The sequence below is a fragment of the Cydia pomonella genome, chromosome 20 (genome assembly GCF_033807575.1).
Source record: "Cydia pomonella isolate Wapato2018A chromosome 20, ilCydPomo1, whole genome shotgun sequence".
Lineage (NCBI taxonomy): Eukaryota > Metazoa > Arthropoda > Insecta > Lepidoptera > Tortricidae > Cydia > Cydia pomonella.
The window spans coordinates 1547451-1561574 of NC_084722.1; the positions used below are offsets into that span (position 1 = coordinate 1547451).

A 14124-nucleotide genomic window follows, 5' to 3' on the forward strand; every position below is an offset into this window, starting at 1 on the left:
GACGTTTCGCGGTTATTCGACCCCCTGGGGTGGATAGCTCCGTGCGTAATAAAAGCTAAGATATTCATTCAGCGATTGTGGATAGCAGGGACAGAATGGGATGAGGAACCACCATCAAGCATCTTAGAAGATTGGTATACTTACCGCAATGAACTGGCTCAACTTACTAACTTCAGTATTCCGCGGTGGATGTTCACAAAGGCAGATGACGTCGTCACCGAATTGCATGGCTTCTCGGACGCATCCAATGTCGCCTATTCTGCGGTTGTTTATTTGCGCGTTATAAACGCAAATTCAGACGTCCATGTCGTCCTAGTTAGCGCTAAAACCAGAGTGTCACCCGTTCGGCAAGTCAGCATTCCACGTTTGGAGCTCTGTGGTGCTGCCCTGCTGACTAAGCTGTTGGTTGAGGTAGCTGGGGTTTTGAATATTCCCAGGACCGATATAAGAGCTTGGACTGATTCCTCAGTAGTACTAGCATGGCTAAATAAACATCCAAGTAACTGGAAAACGTTCGTGGCGAACCGAATTTCTGAAATCCATTCCAAATTGGAATCCTCGCAATGGTTTCATGTCTCCACGAAGGACAATCCAGCTGATTGTGCTTCGCGAGGACTTCAGCCATCGGAGCTTGCAGAATTAGGGCTGTGGAAGTTCGGTCCGAAGTTTCTATGGAATAAGGACATAGCATACAACAGGTTAAAGAACAACGAGACCAATCAAGAGCAATCTTTAAGAGTTCACATTGCTACGAGTGAGATAGCAGTGCCGATATTGGACAAATATTCTTCGCTGCAAAGGCTGATTAGAGTGATAGCATTTTGCAGGAGGTTCGTCACGAAAAAAGAAATAATTAATAAAGGTCAAGAGCTTAAGCATTTAAATAAATGGGAACTCGATGAAGCGTTAGTGACTTGCATTAAAATAAGTCAGGTTGCTGAATTTGAAGCTGAAATAAAAGAAATACATTCATACGGACAGGTCACATCCAAATCGTCCAAACTACTCAGCTTAAACCCTTTCATCGATAAGCAGGGATTACTTAGAGTGAATGGGCGAATCACTAACTCACAAGAACCTCAAGGATTTAAGGAACCCATAATCTTGCCACACAGATCACACCTTTCTGATTTGATAGTTGACGACGCTCACAGGAAAACGTTACACGGTGATGCAAAATTGATGCTAAACTTTATCCGATCAGCATACTGGATTATCGGAGTCAATAATCTGGTGAAACATCGTGTGCGCAAATGTGTGGTTTGTGTGCGGCACAAGGCTAAACTGCAGAATCAACTTATGGGCACTCTACCGGCCGTTAGAGTTACACCCGCGAGAGCATTTTTAAATAGTGGTGTAGATTATGCGGGGCCCATAATGCTGAGAACCTCTAAAGGCAGAGGTCATAAGGCTTTCAAGGGTTATATAAGTTTATTCGTATGCATGGTTACAAAAGCCGTGCATATTGAAGTGGTGAGCGATCTTACCTCCAGAGGTTTTTTAGAAGCGTTTAAACGCTTCGTTGCTAGACGCGGTCACTGTGCCAACCTGTATAGTGACAACGGAACTAATTTTATAGGCGCTTCAAAGGAGCTCAAAGAGTTGTTCGATGCGGGGAAGTCGACAATGACCAAAGAAGTGGCAGACAGCCTAGCTGTTCGTGGCACTAATTGGCATTTTATCCCTCCCCGCGCACCTAATTTTGGCGGGCTATGGGAAGCAGGCATAAAATCGGTCAAATATCACGTCAAAAGCGTAATTGGCGAAGCTACTCTGACATATGAAGAGATGAGCACTCTTCTCAGCCAAATAGAGGCATGTCTGAACTCGCGTCCCTTGTCCATGTTGAGCAATGATCCAACAGAGGCCGTTCCTTTAACCCCAGGTCACTTCTTGGTAGGAGAACCACTTGTGACGATCCCTGAGGCAAATTATGAGAACTGTAATCTAAGTACTTTAAAAAGATGGCAGATCACTCAAGAAATGTTACAGAATTTCTGGAGACGATGGTCGAATGAATATCTTACCCATCTCATGCATCGTTACAAGTGGGCCTTCAAGACCCCTGAACCGGAAATCGGGAACATAGTTTTGGTGAAGGAAGACGATTTACCTCCTAGTAAGTGGCTTTTTGGTAAAATCCTCACTAAATATCCTGGCTCAGATGGATTAACGAGAGTGGTATCTTTGAAATGTAAGAACTCCGTGATAAAACGCCCCACTTCTAAAATTTGTGTATTACCAGTAAGTGAATAAGTGTGCAATGCAATAGTAAGACTATTAGAGAGATAAACCTTTGTCATAGATGTAATAGCTGCTAGTTGTATCTAACAGTGAATATGTAGCATAAGTAATATAAGCATAGAATAGCTAATGTTGCAATGGTAGACAGTCAGAAAGGACATTCGGTCCTTGGTGGGCGGTATGTCCAATTCATAACTTTAATCACACATATCGTGGTGGTTAGTTTCCAAATGCACCGAGAGATGGCGCTGTCACCTGCTCAAACTAGCTAACGACTGTTTGCCTTAGAACATCAAGTGTGTATTTTTATATCTTGTTTGTGAGACTTGTTTGGGAGATAATTATAGTTGTTTAAAGTTCAAACGGCTTTAATTTCGAAAAGGACCCTTGGTACAACCTTGTTCATATACTACTGAAGTAAAAGTTTTAGTACTTACCTACTTATTTTATCTTGTTAATGAATTCATACGTATAAAGTTTATGAATTTGTGATAGTGTTTTCTAATTTACCGTGATTATGGTGTGTTGTGGTGGTTGTGCAAAATAATGCAAATAGTTATATAACTGTGAGTATCGTTATTATCTAACAATTCGACTTTTTGCGATACTATTTGCGTAGACTAATTCCATAATTTTGTATCTTATGAATACGAATATTTTTTATTTGTACGCAATTTTTTTTCCAAAAAGAACTCATGCACAGCTTCTAAGTCCGGTAATCTAATATTTGTATCGATAACGTGTGATTTTATGTTTTAGTTTTAGGAAGTAGACCTCGCGAAGAGCTTCATAAGCTTGAAAAAATAAAAAATAAAAAATGCTTACTTTGTTGGGTCATTATCATATCACATATCATGTCATATACCCTACTGGCACTTAAGTAAATAAATAAATAATAAATAAATATTATAGGACATTATTACACAAATTGACTAACTCCCACAGTAAGCTCAACAAGGCTTGTGTTGAAGGTATTTAGACAACGATATATATAATATATAAATATTTATAAATACTTAAATACATAGAAAACACCCATGACTCAGGAACAAATATCCATGCTCATCACACGAATAAATGCCCTTACCAGGATTTGAACCCGGGACCATCGGCTTCATAGGCAGGGTCACTACCCACTAGGCCAGACCGGTTGTCAAATTTTTACCATTTCAACATTATCCAAAAAACGAAACGAGATAAAATATCTGTGTAACTACTGAACCTGCTCACAAAATGTCATGATAATCGGTTGAGAATTGCGACCTGTAGAGGACAGCATCCGGACATGCGAAAGCATTTTGCCCGACCTGAAACGGAAACCTTCGCTAACGCTCGGTCAATTAATTTAAAAAATCTAAAAACCGTTTAGACCCCTGTATAAAACTAGTGACATTTTATTATGATTTACTTTATTGATGAGTATTGAATAGCACCATATTATAGTAAATGTTAAGTAGGATTTTTTTTTTTCAATCCTAAAATTTCAAGATTCAAATTGTTTGATTATTTGCATGCATATAAACATAATTGACTAATATTAAGATTAATTATTTTACTAGCAATATTAAACACTAATAAAAACAAAACAGTAAGTACCGATTGCGGGTAGTCAATAGCTTATTGCGATTAAGATAAGAAAAAAAATACTTTGATTAATTATCGGCGATAAGATTACTTTTAGACGAAGACTTATAAAAAAATACAATTGGGATATTGGGTTTTAGTTTTGTTACTCACTAGTAACGAAAACAGATCATTTTGTATGAAAGTTTTGTACTAAAAGTCCCGATTTCTTGCATCAGAAGTTTAGGCTACGTTATCCACGCGCAACATACCGTCTGAAATGCACACGTAGAAGGAAAATGTTCAGTTAATTCCTAGACGCTTACGTTTCCTCTGTAGCCACGTCACCTGACTGCGTGCAATTGCAATAAGGTCAATTCTATGTACATTCATTTAGGATTCAAATTGCTTTAGCAGTTCTATTATCATAAGGAATTCCACGTATAACGTCACAGTGGAATTTTGATATGATTTTACAATAGCTTGGTTTAAATTCGTGGTCCCAACTCTCAACGATAATACCTTAATTGATCAAAGCATTATTGCGTTTAAAGATCAACACGAGCCGAGCCGAGATTCTTGCCGGTCCATGTTGGGGATACACTCCTCCAACTGAGGGGGGATTTAAATCTTCTCGGGTCAGAGATGTATGGTTAGAGCCGGCGTAGCTTTACTTGACGTTTATAAGCGCATTGTAATATGCCTACTTGAATAATAAACTAATAAATATTATAGGACATTATTACACAAATTGACTAAGTCCCACAGTAAGCTCAATAAGGCTTGTGTTAAGGGTACTTAGACAACGATATATATAATATATAAATATTTATAAATACATACATAGAAAACACCCATGACTCAGGAACAAATATCCATGTCATCACACGAATACATGCCCTTACCAGGATTTGAACCCGGGACCATCAGCTTCATAGGCAGGGTCACTACCCACTAGGCCAAACTGGTCGTCGAAACTATCTTTATCTTTACATACCACACTCAAAATTGTACATATAATAACAATGACATATCCACACATTGTCTCGCCAACACTGGCTATATCCTCGTGTGTCTATGTTTATTGGACATTTTATTTAGTACTTTTTTTAATTAAAGAAGGGTCAGAAACTAAGCCATTGCTTCTGGGATTCAGGAGGATATTTGAGCACACTGATAGTTATCGTAACGCTTACATAATAACTCTATTTTATCCTCATGTTTTATTTATTTATCATTCAAATTGCCCAAACTTCTTTAGATTTTAATTTCCGTGCAGATTTATATGCAAACAAATTAAGAAAATAGTTGGAAAAATGTATTGCCTGACAAACCAATTTGTCAGTGGAAAAAGGCGTGAATTTTGAGATTTTTGTATGTTACATGAACTCTTCACGCCTTACTTACAAGGAAGGGTACCCAACTGTCCGACTCCGATTTTATTCATTTTGATATATGTTATAGAGTAGTCTAAAATAACGGACACGTATTTTTTTTTAGCTGCCCAAACTCAACCTATTGGGAGAAATTGTCCTCCAAAGTACTAAAAAGTTACTAAATCTTCTAACTCCTATAGAAAGTGATGCTCAAGCAACTTGCTAGTTAATGGCTTGTTTGAGTATATGTTTGAGAACAGGAAAAAATAATGTACACGTGTTTTGTTATATCTGCTTAAACTCAAGTTTTCCTAAAAAAACACCCGTCTTTATGTGTAACTATAGTGATAAGATATTTTCCTACTCCTCTACTGTTATCTGTCATTTATGCATTCATTAACACGAATATAAGAACATACATAAAAGATTTCAAGAAAAGTCTATATTGTCTATTCCTCATAAAAGCTCTTGTGCTTTTATAAGCTATAATGTTACTGCGATTAATGGCTACCAACCTAACAAAACCAAAACGAATACAGTTTTAAACTAAGTGCATTGCTGCCAACGTACAAAATATTCATTTGGTTGCATAGTAAAAATAATTACTTCATAAGTCAGAAACACGCATGTGACACCCGTAATATAGCAACACCCATAGACTACGAAGACCGCTTAGCGTTGCTTGTTAGTCTCCGTAGGCTACGGTGGCCAAAATTGAGAAAAAACTGTCAAAAAAATTAATTTAGCAAGTAGCAAGTACCAGGGCCTCATGAGTTACGAGGAGGTGTCGCGGACCGGCCGGCCGCGGCCCGGCGCGGGCCGGGCGCGGAACAAGGTATGCTCGCGCGTCCTGGCTATATACTTTTGCTGTAATTTGTTTACCTAAATTAAGATTTATTTTTGTTGACTCGTAGGAAAAATATTGTATGCAACGTTGTATAAGTAGGTCAAAAAATTCTCGTGGCGTATTCCTTTACAATGTTCGCCTACGCCTTCGGCTCCGGCTCACATTGTAACTCACGCCACTCGCCTTTTTTGACCCTTCTTATACAACTGTTGCATAAAATACTATATAAAACTTCGAATGTCGATTTTTTTAGAAAAAAATAGTTTTAGCCGATATAACAAAACAACGTGCTCATTATTTTTTGCTGCTTTCAAACATATACTCAAACCAGCCATTAACTAGCAAGTTGCTTGAGCATCACTTTCTATAGGAGTTAGAAGATTTAGTAACTTTTTAGTACTTTGGAGGACAATTTCTCCCAATAGGTTGAGTTTGGGCAGCTAAAAAAAAATACGTGTCCGTTATTTTAGACTACTCTATAACATATATCAAAATGAATCAAATCGGAGTCGGACAGTTGGATACCCTTCCTTGCTGTGGTGCAGTGACCCGAAGTGGATCTTGGCCTCCGACAGCACAGACCGCCACGCTTCTCTGTCCAAAGCCGTCTCTGTCCAGTCGACGGCGTCGAGTTCGCTAAGGTCTTTTTGCACTTCGTCTCTCCAGCTGTACCTAGGGCGTCCAGACGGTCTTCGGCCATTTGGAACTCCAAAGTACGCCCTCCAGACTGTACGATCATATCGAACTCTTCACGCTTACATTACCAAATTTATTGACTTTTCCTAGTGACAAAATTGGCTTGACATACAATATTACCTTGCAATATTCGTTGATATTCAAAACTTCCCGTGATATTTATCTACGTCCAAAAGAGAGGTATGGGCATTGTGAATATCATCTCGCTTTGTGTGGTAGGGCACAGCACAGCGGATGTTATTCCAGATCTAGAGCAGAGCCCAACTGGGGAAGTACCTTACAGAAAACCGCAGCCAAATAACACTAGACCCTACTCATAGTGTTGTGTTCCTGCCGGTGAATAAGGTCGCCAGAGCTCAACGAGGGGGAGGGGGGGTTTAGGGTCGGCAACGCGCATGTAACTCCTCTGGAGTTGCAGGTGTACATAGGCTACCGAAACTGCTTACCATCAGGCGGGCCGTATGCTTGTTTGCCACCGACGTATTATAAAAAATATTGGATCAAAAAGAAAAATTCATCACTTTCTTGTTCCACAGGTTAGATTCGTCTTGCGGTCTGCTGACCCTCCACATCGGAGACCGCATCCTGGAGATCAACCCGCCGAGACCCAAGGACGAGCCAGATAAAGTTCCGGACACAGTTATACAGGTAATGGATAAAATAAGTTTCATCCTCGTACGGCCCAATGTATGGTCGAGGAATAGTAAATTCGAAACGAGTGGCGATAAATTAAAACACGACCGAAGGGAGTGTTTTAAATCGACACGAGTTGCGAATTACCTATTCGCACATGTATCGTACAACGTTTTACAGTACATATGGCCCTTTAAATGTTCGACACTGTAACGTAATATGCTAATTTTCGCACTAGTGCGGTAAAGTAGCACCATATGTACTGTAAATTATATTTTAAATTACATCCTGGGTATGCATGTTTTTTTTTCTAAAATTTGTATCATAATTATTATATTTATTTCGCAGCTCACCATAGAACCTCCCGAAACTCCAATGTGCAACATACAGACTGACACGGAGCCCTCGTTAGAGGGGGACGGCAAGAAGGAGCGGCTGTTCAAGAGGAAGGGAGACGGCGCGAACAAAAGGGTCATTAAAAGGAGACAGCCGAGCTCGCCGCTGCTGTGCGACAAGGAGAAGAGTAGCAGCATGTCGAAGCTGTTGGATGCGTGAGTCTAGTTTTGATTATAGCATTGTTATAATAGTATATTTTCTACTCGTCGACTGTAATGGTTGAATTAAGATTTCGTATACCAAACTATTATTGCCTACTTTTCATGTTTGGGCTCCAACTCAACTATAAGACTCGTTTCGATACACTGTAGTGAACTATAAAAAAAATTACCAATCACGTGCCGCCGCGCTCCCATAGAAAAGACTAAACGGGCGCGGGGCGGGAGTCGCGCGTTTATGTCTACTGAAATACTTACCAATTTTCGTTAATTATTTAGGTTTTATAGTAAAAAAATATATAATTAGTAGTAGAAAAAGTATTGTATGTAATAATGATATAATCAAGCTTTTCAATCTCGTACCTTAATTAGGCAACTCAGCAGGCTTCGTTGCCTAAACACGGTACTCGACTGAAAGGCTCTCTGTTATATCACGATTGTATAAAATACTATTGTTTTTAGGGTTCCGTAGCCAAATGGCAAAAAACGGAACCCTTATAGATTCGTCATGTCCGTCTGTCTGTCCGATTATGTCACAGCCACTTTTTTCCGAAACTATAAGAGACTGTTCAAACTTGGTAAGTAGATGTATTCTATGAACCGCATTAAGATTTTCACACAAAAATAGAAAACAAATCAAAAAATTTGGGGGCTCCCCATACTTAGAACTGAAACTCAAAAAATCTTTTTTCATCAAACCCATACGTGTGGGGTATTTATGGATAGGTCTTCAAAAATAATATTGAGGTTTCTAATATCATTTTTTTCTAAACTGAATAGTTTGCGCGAGAGACACTTCCAAAGTGGTAAAATGTGTCGTCCCCCCCCCCCCCCCCTGTAACTTCTACAATAAGAGAATGATAAACCTAAAAAAATATATGATGTACATTACCATGCAAACTTCCACCGAAAATTGGTTTGAACGAGATCTAGTAAGTAGTTTTTTTTAATACGTCATAAAATTTAAAACAATTTTTTTTTCATCACACCCATACGTGTGGGGTATCTATGGATAGGTTTACAAAAATGATATTGAGGTTTCTAATATCATTTTTTTTCTAAACTGAATAGTTTGCGCGAGAGACATTTCCAAAGTGGTAAAATGTGTGCCCCCCCCCCCTGTAACTTTTAAAATAACAGAATGAAAAATCTAAAAAAAATATATGATATACATTACCATGCAAACTTCCACCGAAAATTGGTTTGAACGAGATCTAGTAAGTAGTTTTTTTTAATACGTCATAAATGGTACGGAACCCTTCATGGGCGAGTCCGACTCGCACTTGGCCGCAGCTTTCAATAGTGCGATATAAAGCCATATGATTACTTGACGAAAGATGTGAAGTTCGTACAATTTGAGTTTTTATTTTGCAGTGTTGAAGGCGATCCAGAACCAACGGGTGTACTATGTGACCTATCGAGGGCTCGCTCATTCCGGGCGGAGCCGCGGGACGTCACGCAGCGAGTTTTTCGTGCTTGCGATTTATTACAGGTGAAGATATTTTTAGTTGATTTTACTGCGAAGCGCTGGTGGCCTAGCGGTAAGAGCGTGCGACTTGCAATCCGGAGGTCGCGGGTTCAAACCCCGGCTCGTATGAAAAGTACGGGCCCTGTATATAATATAAATAAATAAATATTATACGACATTATTACACAAATTGACTAAGTCCCACAGTAAGCTCAATAAGGCTTGTGTTGAGGGTACTTAGAAAACGATATATATAATATATAAATATTTATAAATACTTAAATACATAGAAAACACCCATGACTCAGGAACAAATATCCATGCTCATCACACAAATAAATGCCCTTACCAGGATTTGAACCCGGGACCATCAGCTTCGTAGGCAACGTCACTACCCACTAGGCCAAACCGGTCGTCAAATATATATATAATAATATTATAATAATAAATTATATATATAATAATAAATACTTATATAGATAGAAAACACCCATGACTCAGAAACACATATCCGTATTCATCACGCAAATATATGCACTTATCAGGATTTGAACCCGGGACCATCAGCTTCATAGGTAGGGTTTCATAAAAAATCATTACACCCCTTTTTTTGGGCAGTCGTGTAAAAAATAAGCGCTGGTGGCCTAGCGGTAAGAGCGTGCGACTTGCAATCCGGAGGTCGCGGGTTCAAACCCCTGCTCGTACCAATGAGTTTTTCGGAACTTATGTACGAAATATCATTTGATATTTCCCAGTCGCTTTTCGGTGAAGGAAAACTTCGTGGTCTAGTTTACCCTCTGGTTTGGAAGGTCTGATGGCAGTCGCTTTCGTAAAAACTAGTGCCTACGCCAAATCTTGGGATTAGTTGTCAAGCGGACCCCAGGCTCCCATGAGCCGTGGTCAATGCCGGGACAACGCGAGGAAGAAGAAGATATTTTTAGTTGCAACTAAAATAGATTTTTCACCACACCATCTGGTAAAGGGCCTCTTGATTGTTCAAAACCTAATGAGAAAGTTGCATTTTATACACATGTGGGGCAAAGTGATCAGATGCAGATTTTGAGTTGTTTCCTTATTTTAGCTGGTAGGATTGAATTAAAAATGATGATTTTGAATGATAAATTGTTTATTACTTTAATTTGGATTCGATTTGGTTCGTTTTATTGGTATTTCATAGTATTCTCCTCGCGTTGGTGTGATGAAAAATTACGTGTTTCACTCGGAGGCAAAGTTTGTTTAACCCTCGTGCCTTGAAACCCTCGCAACGCTCAAGATTCCACTTCTCGAATGTCTCGCTACGCTCGTGGTTCAGTTTTGAAACCTTTCGCTTGCTCGGGTATAAATATTAGCACGAGCGGTTAAACAATAACTTTGCTCCCTTTTAAAACAAATAACTATTTCTATGTAAAACAACACCGTGTTTTAATTTGATTTCAGTTTCAAGGGTGCATTCCTGAACTTAAATTAAGTAACTTTTCATTACACTTGCTCGAAAAAGATCTTATTTCATGCAGGTGTGCTGAAGGACAAAGGTCTATTTTGTTCCCACGGGAGTTATAGCTTGTGAAAAAAAAACCGCTATAACTCCCTAGGGAGTTATAGCTTTTTTTAAATTATGTCACTTATTCATACAAACCAAGTAGCATAAATGAGTTTTACTTTTAAAATACTGACGTTTATAATTTAATTTTTTTTATGTTTAAAATTATTTAATTTGATTAATTTAACAGCTGTTTAAAATATTTGTACATAATTTTCAATCGTTGCTGAATGCCGAATAGGTCTGTGCCTTCGATGCCTCACCTGCCAAGAAATCACAAAATGGCGGACGAATGTTTGATATGTCACCGTATTTAAGAATTATTTCGCTAAGATTTAGTTTTTTCTTCCCAAGTGTAATGAAAAACATTGTGTGTAACTCCGGGAGTAAGAATATTGCAAACTGGGGTCTTTAATTCCCTCCAGTCTCCGGCTGTCGGGAATTACCACCCTCGTATCCAAAATTTCACCTACCCCCCCTCGTTGCACAATGTACTATTATCAATTATACCGTTATTTCGGAGATAGTCAACAATTTATTTTTATCTTATAAGTCCCCCATGAGCATGTACACTTGCCTAGGGCCTGTTTACATATTGATTAGTGTTTAGTACGAGTTTATACATTTGCTACTAAATGTATATTACTACCTCGGACGATCGATGTTCCAAATGACATTGATATGTCACCGTTTTCAATTGTTTGGTTGAGTCTAAGGTAATGCCCGTGTTACAACAACGCTATATGCAACATTGATTTTTAAATTAGGAGTATATTTTTTTTATAAATTAATTATTCCATTTAGTGTCCATTCCTTAACCCTTTTCCAGGCATAGTACGAATTATCGACCACATACGCGCCATTAGAATTTCAACTTTAGCATTCCGATTTAAGGTTCAAATTAGATTACACTTTCAGGAAATATTACTTGTCTTCAAATGAATCATCGAAGCTGGATTAATTGGAATATATTTGGATTTTTTGGGAAAACCCTGTAGATTCGTGCGGCCTGGAAAAAGGTTAAACGTACTTTACCCATACCCCGATGTTCACGGAATTAAAAAAAAAAAACCGGCCAAGTGCGAGTCCGACTCGCGCACGAAGGGTTGCGTACCATTACGTAAATAAACACGTTTGTTGTATGGGAGCCCCACTTAAATATTTATTTATGTATTTTTATTTTATTTACCATAACAATATACATAATGGATATATACAGATGATTACTATAACTAGCTTATATCTAAAATAGGCCCTTGAGGCATCGTACCAAGGATGCTGGCGGCATTTTCTCGTTGTATCGCAATACTGATACGTTGAATCTTTTACTTCTGTCACTTTTTTTTAAATTTTCGGCGTGGAAATAGTCGTCGTTGTATCGCAATATTTATTTTATTCTGTTTTTAGTATTTGTTGTTATATGATTATAATATTTCAACTGTCTAGCTATCACGGTTCATGAGATACAGCCTGGTGACAGACGGACGGACAGTGGATAGTCTTAGTAATAGGATCCCTTTTTTAACCCTTTGGGTACCTAATAAAAACATGGTGTACTGCAGTTGCAACATGTTTTGGTTATTTCTTGTTATATGGAATGATCACTATTTGTGATCAAAATTTGAAGCTTATGTCTCTGCTAGAAGTACTTTAGAATTTTGATGTACAATGAGTGAGTGAGACAATGTTAAAATTAATAACCAACAATTCTAGTTTCAAATACACGATAGGATCTTTTAGACTGAAACAATTAGATTGAAACCGCATCCAAATAACACTAGACCCTACTCATATTGTTGTGTTCCTGCCGGTGAGTAAGGTAGCCAGAGCTCAACGAGGGTGCGAAGTAAGGTCGGCAACGCGCATGTAACTCATTTGGAGTTGCAGGCGACCATAGGCTACGGAGACTGCTTACCATCAGGCGGGCCGTATGCTTGTTTGCCATCGACGTAGTATAAAAAAAAGACTGGAAAATAAAATGTTGAATGTTTGTTGACAGGGCGAGCTGCTGGGCTCAGGGTTTTTCGGCGAAGTGTACAAAGTGACGCACCGCGACACCGGCGAGGTGATGGTGCTCAAGCAGCTGTACCGGCTCGACGAGGGCGCGCAGAGGAACTTCCTCAAGGAGGCAAGTTACATTGTACACCGGCGAGGTGATGGTGCTCAAGCAGCTGTACCGGCTCGACGAGGGCGCGCAGAGGAACTTCCTCAAGGAGGCAAGTTACATTGTACACCGGCGAGGTGATGGTGCTCAAGCAGCTGTACCGGCTCGACGAGGGCGCGCAGAGGAACTTCCTCAAGGAGGCAAGTTACATTGTACACCGGCGAGGTGATGGTGCTCAAGCAGCTGTACCGGCTCGACGAGGGCGCGCAGAGGAACTTCCTCAAGGAGGCAAGTTACATTGTACACCGGCGAGGTGATGGTGCTCAAGCAGCTGTACCGGCTCGACGAGGGCGCGCAGAGGAACTTCCTCAAGGAGGCAAGTTACATTGTACACCGGCGAGGTGATGGTGCTCAAGCAGCTGTACCGGCTCGACGAGGGCGCGCAGAGGAACTTCCTCAAGGAGGCAAGTTACATTGTACACCGGCGAGGTGATGGTGCTCAAGCAGCTGTACCGGCTCGACGAGGGCGCGCAGAGGAACTTCCTCAAGGAGGCAAGTTACACTGTACACCGGCGAGGTGATGGTGCTCAAGCAGCTGTACCGGCTCGACGAGGGCGCGCAGAGGAACTTCCTCAAGGAGCCTCCAAACCGCCCAAAAATTTAATTTTAGCCAAAAACTTATTTCGTTTCCAAAACGCAAGTAAATATTTAGCGATATAATATGATTTAAACGCTATTTAATTAGCAGGTCTAAGCAGAAGGTTGCAGGCGTCTGAAGAAAACACGTAGATAGAAGAAATTAACAAAGGTATAATGCAGAAAGAACCAGGACGATACAGAAGATAGGAAATGAGAAATTGAAACGATACGGTTTTACAAATAAGATCGCGTATTGATAGCGCGCGGCGAAGCTGATGCGAAGTGGTACGTGCGTGCGCGATCGCGGCCCGGCTAGCTCTGTCGGGCGGCCGGTGTCCGCTCCTTGTTGCGAACACGAGTTGCGAATTACCTATTCGCACATGTATCGTACAACGTTTTACAGTACATATGGCCCTTTAAATGTTCGACATAGTAACGTAATATGCTCATTTTCGCACTA

At 39.8% G+C, this 14124-nt stretch overlaps 1 protein-coding gene across 1 annotated transcript in view; it reads left to right on the forward strand.

Annotated features, from left to right (window-relative positions):
* Positions 1-14124, forward strand: part of LOC133529288 (uncharacterized) — a gene marked incomplete at its 3' end in the record, with an annotated part of 56201 nt that overhangs the window by 19224 nt on the left and 22853 nt on the right. The window contains exons 7-10 of the mRNA XM_061866984.1: positions 7263-7374; positions 7708-7910; positions 9288-9405; positions 12921-13049. Of these exons, the coding sequence (XP_061722968.1) occupies positions 7263-7374; positions 7708-7910; positions 9288-9405; positions 12921-13049 (562 nt within the window). The remainder of the gene's footprint in view (positions 1-7262; positions 7375-7707; positions 7911-9287; positions 9406-12920; positions 13050-14124) is intronic.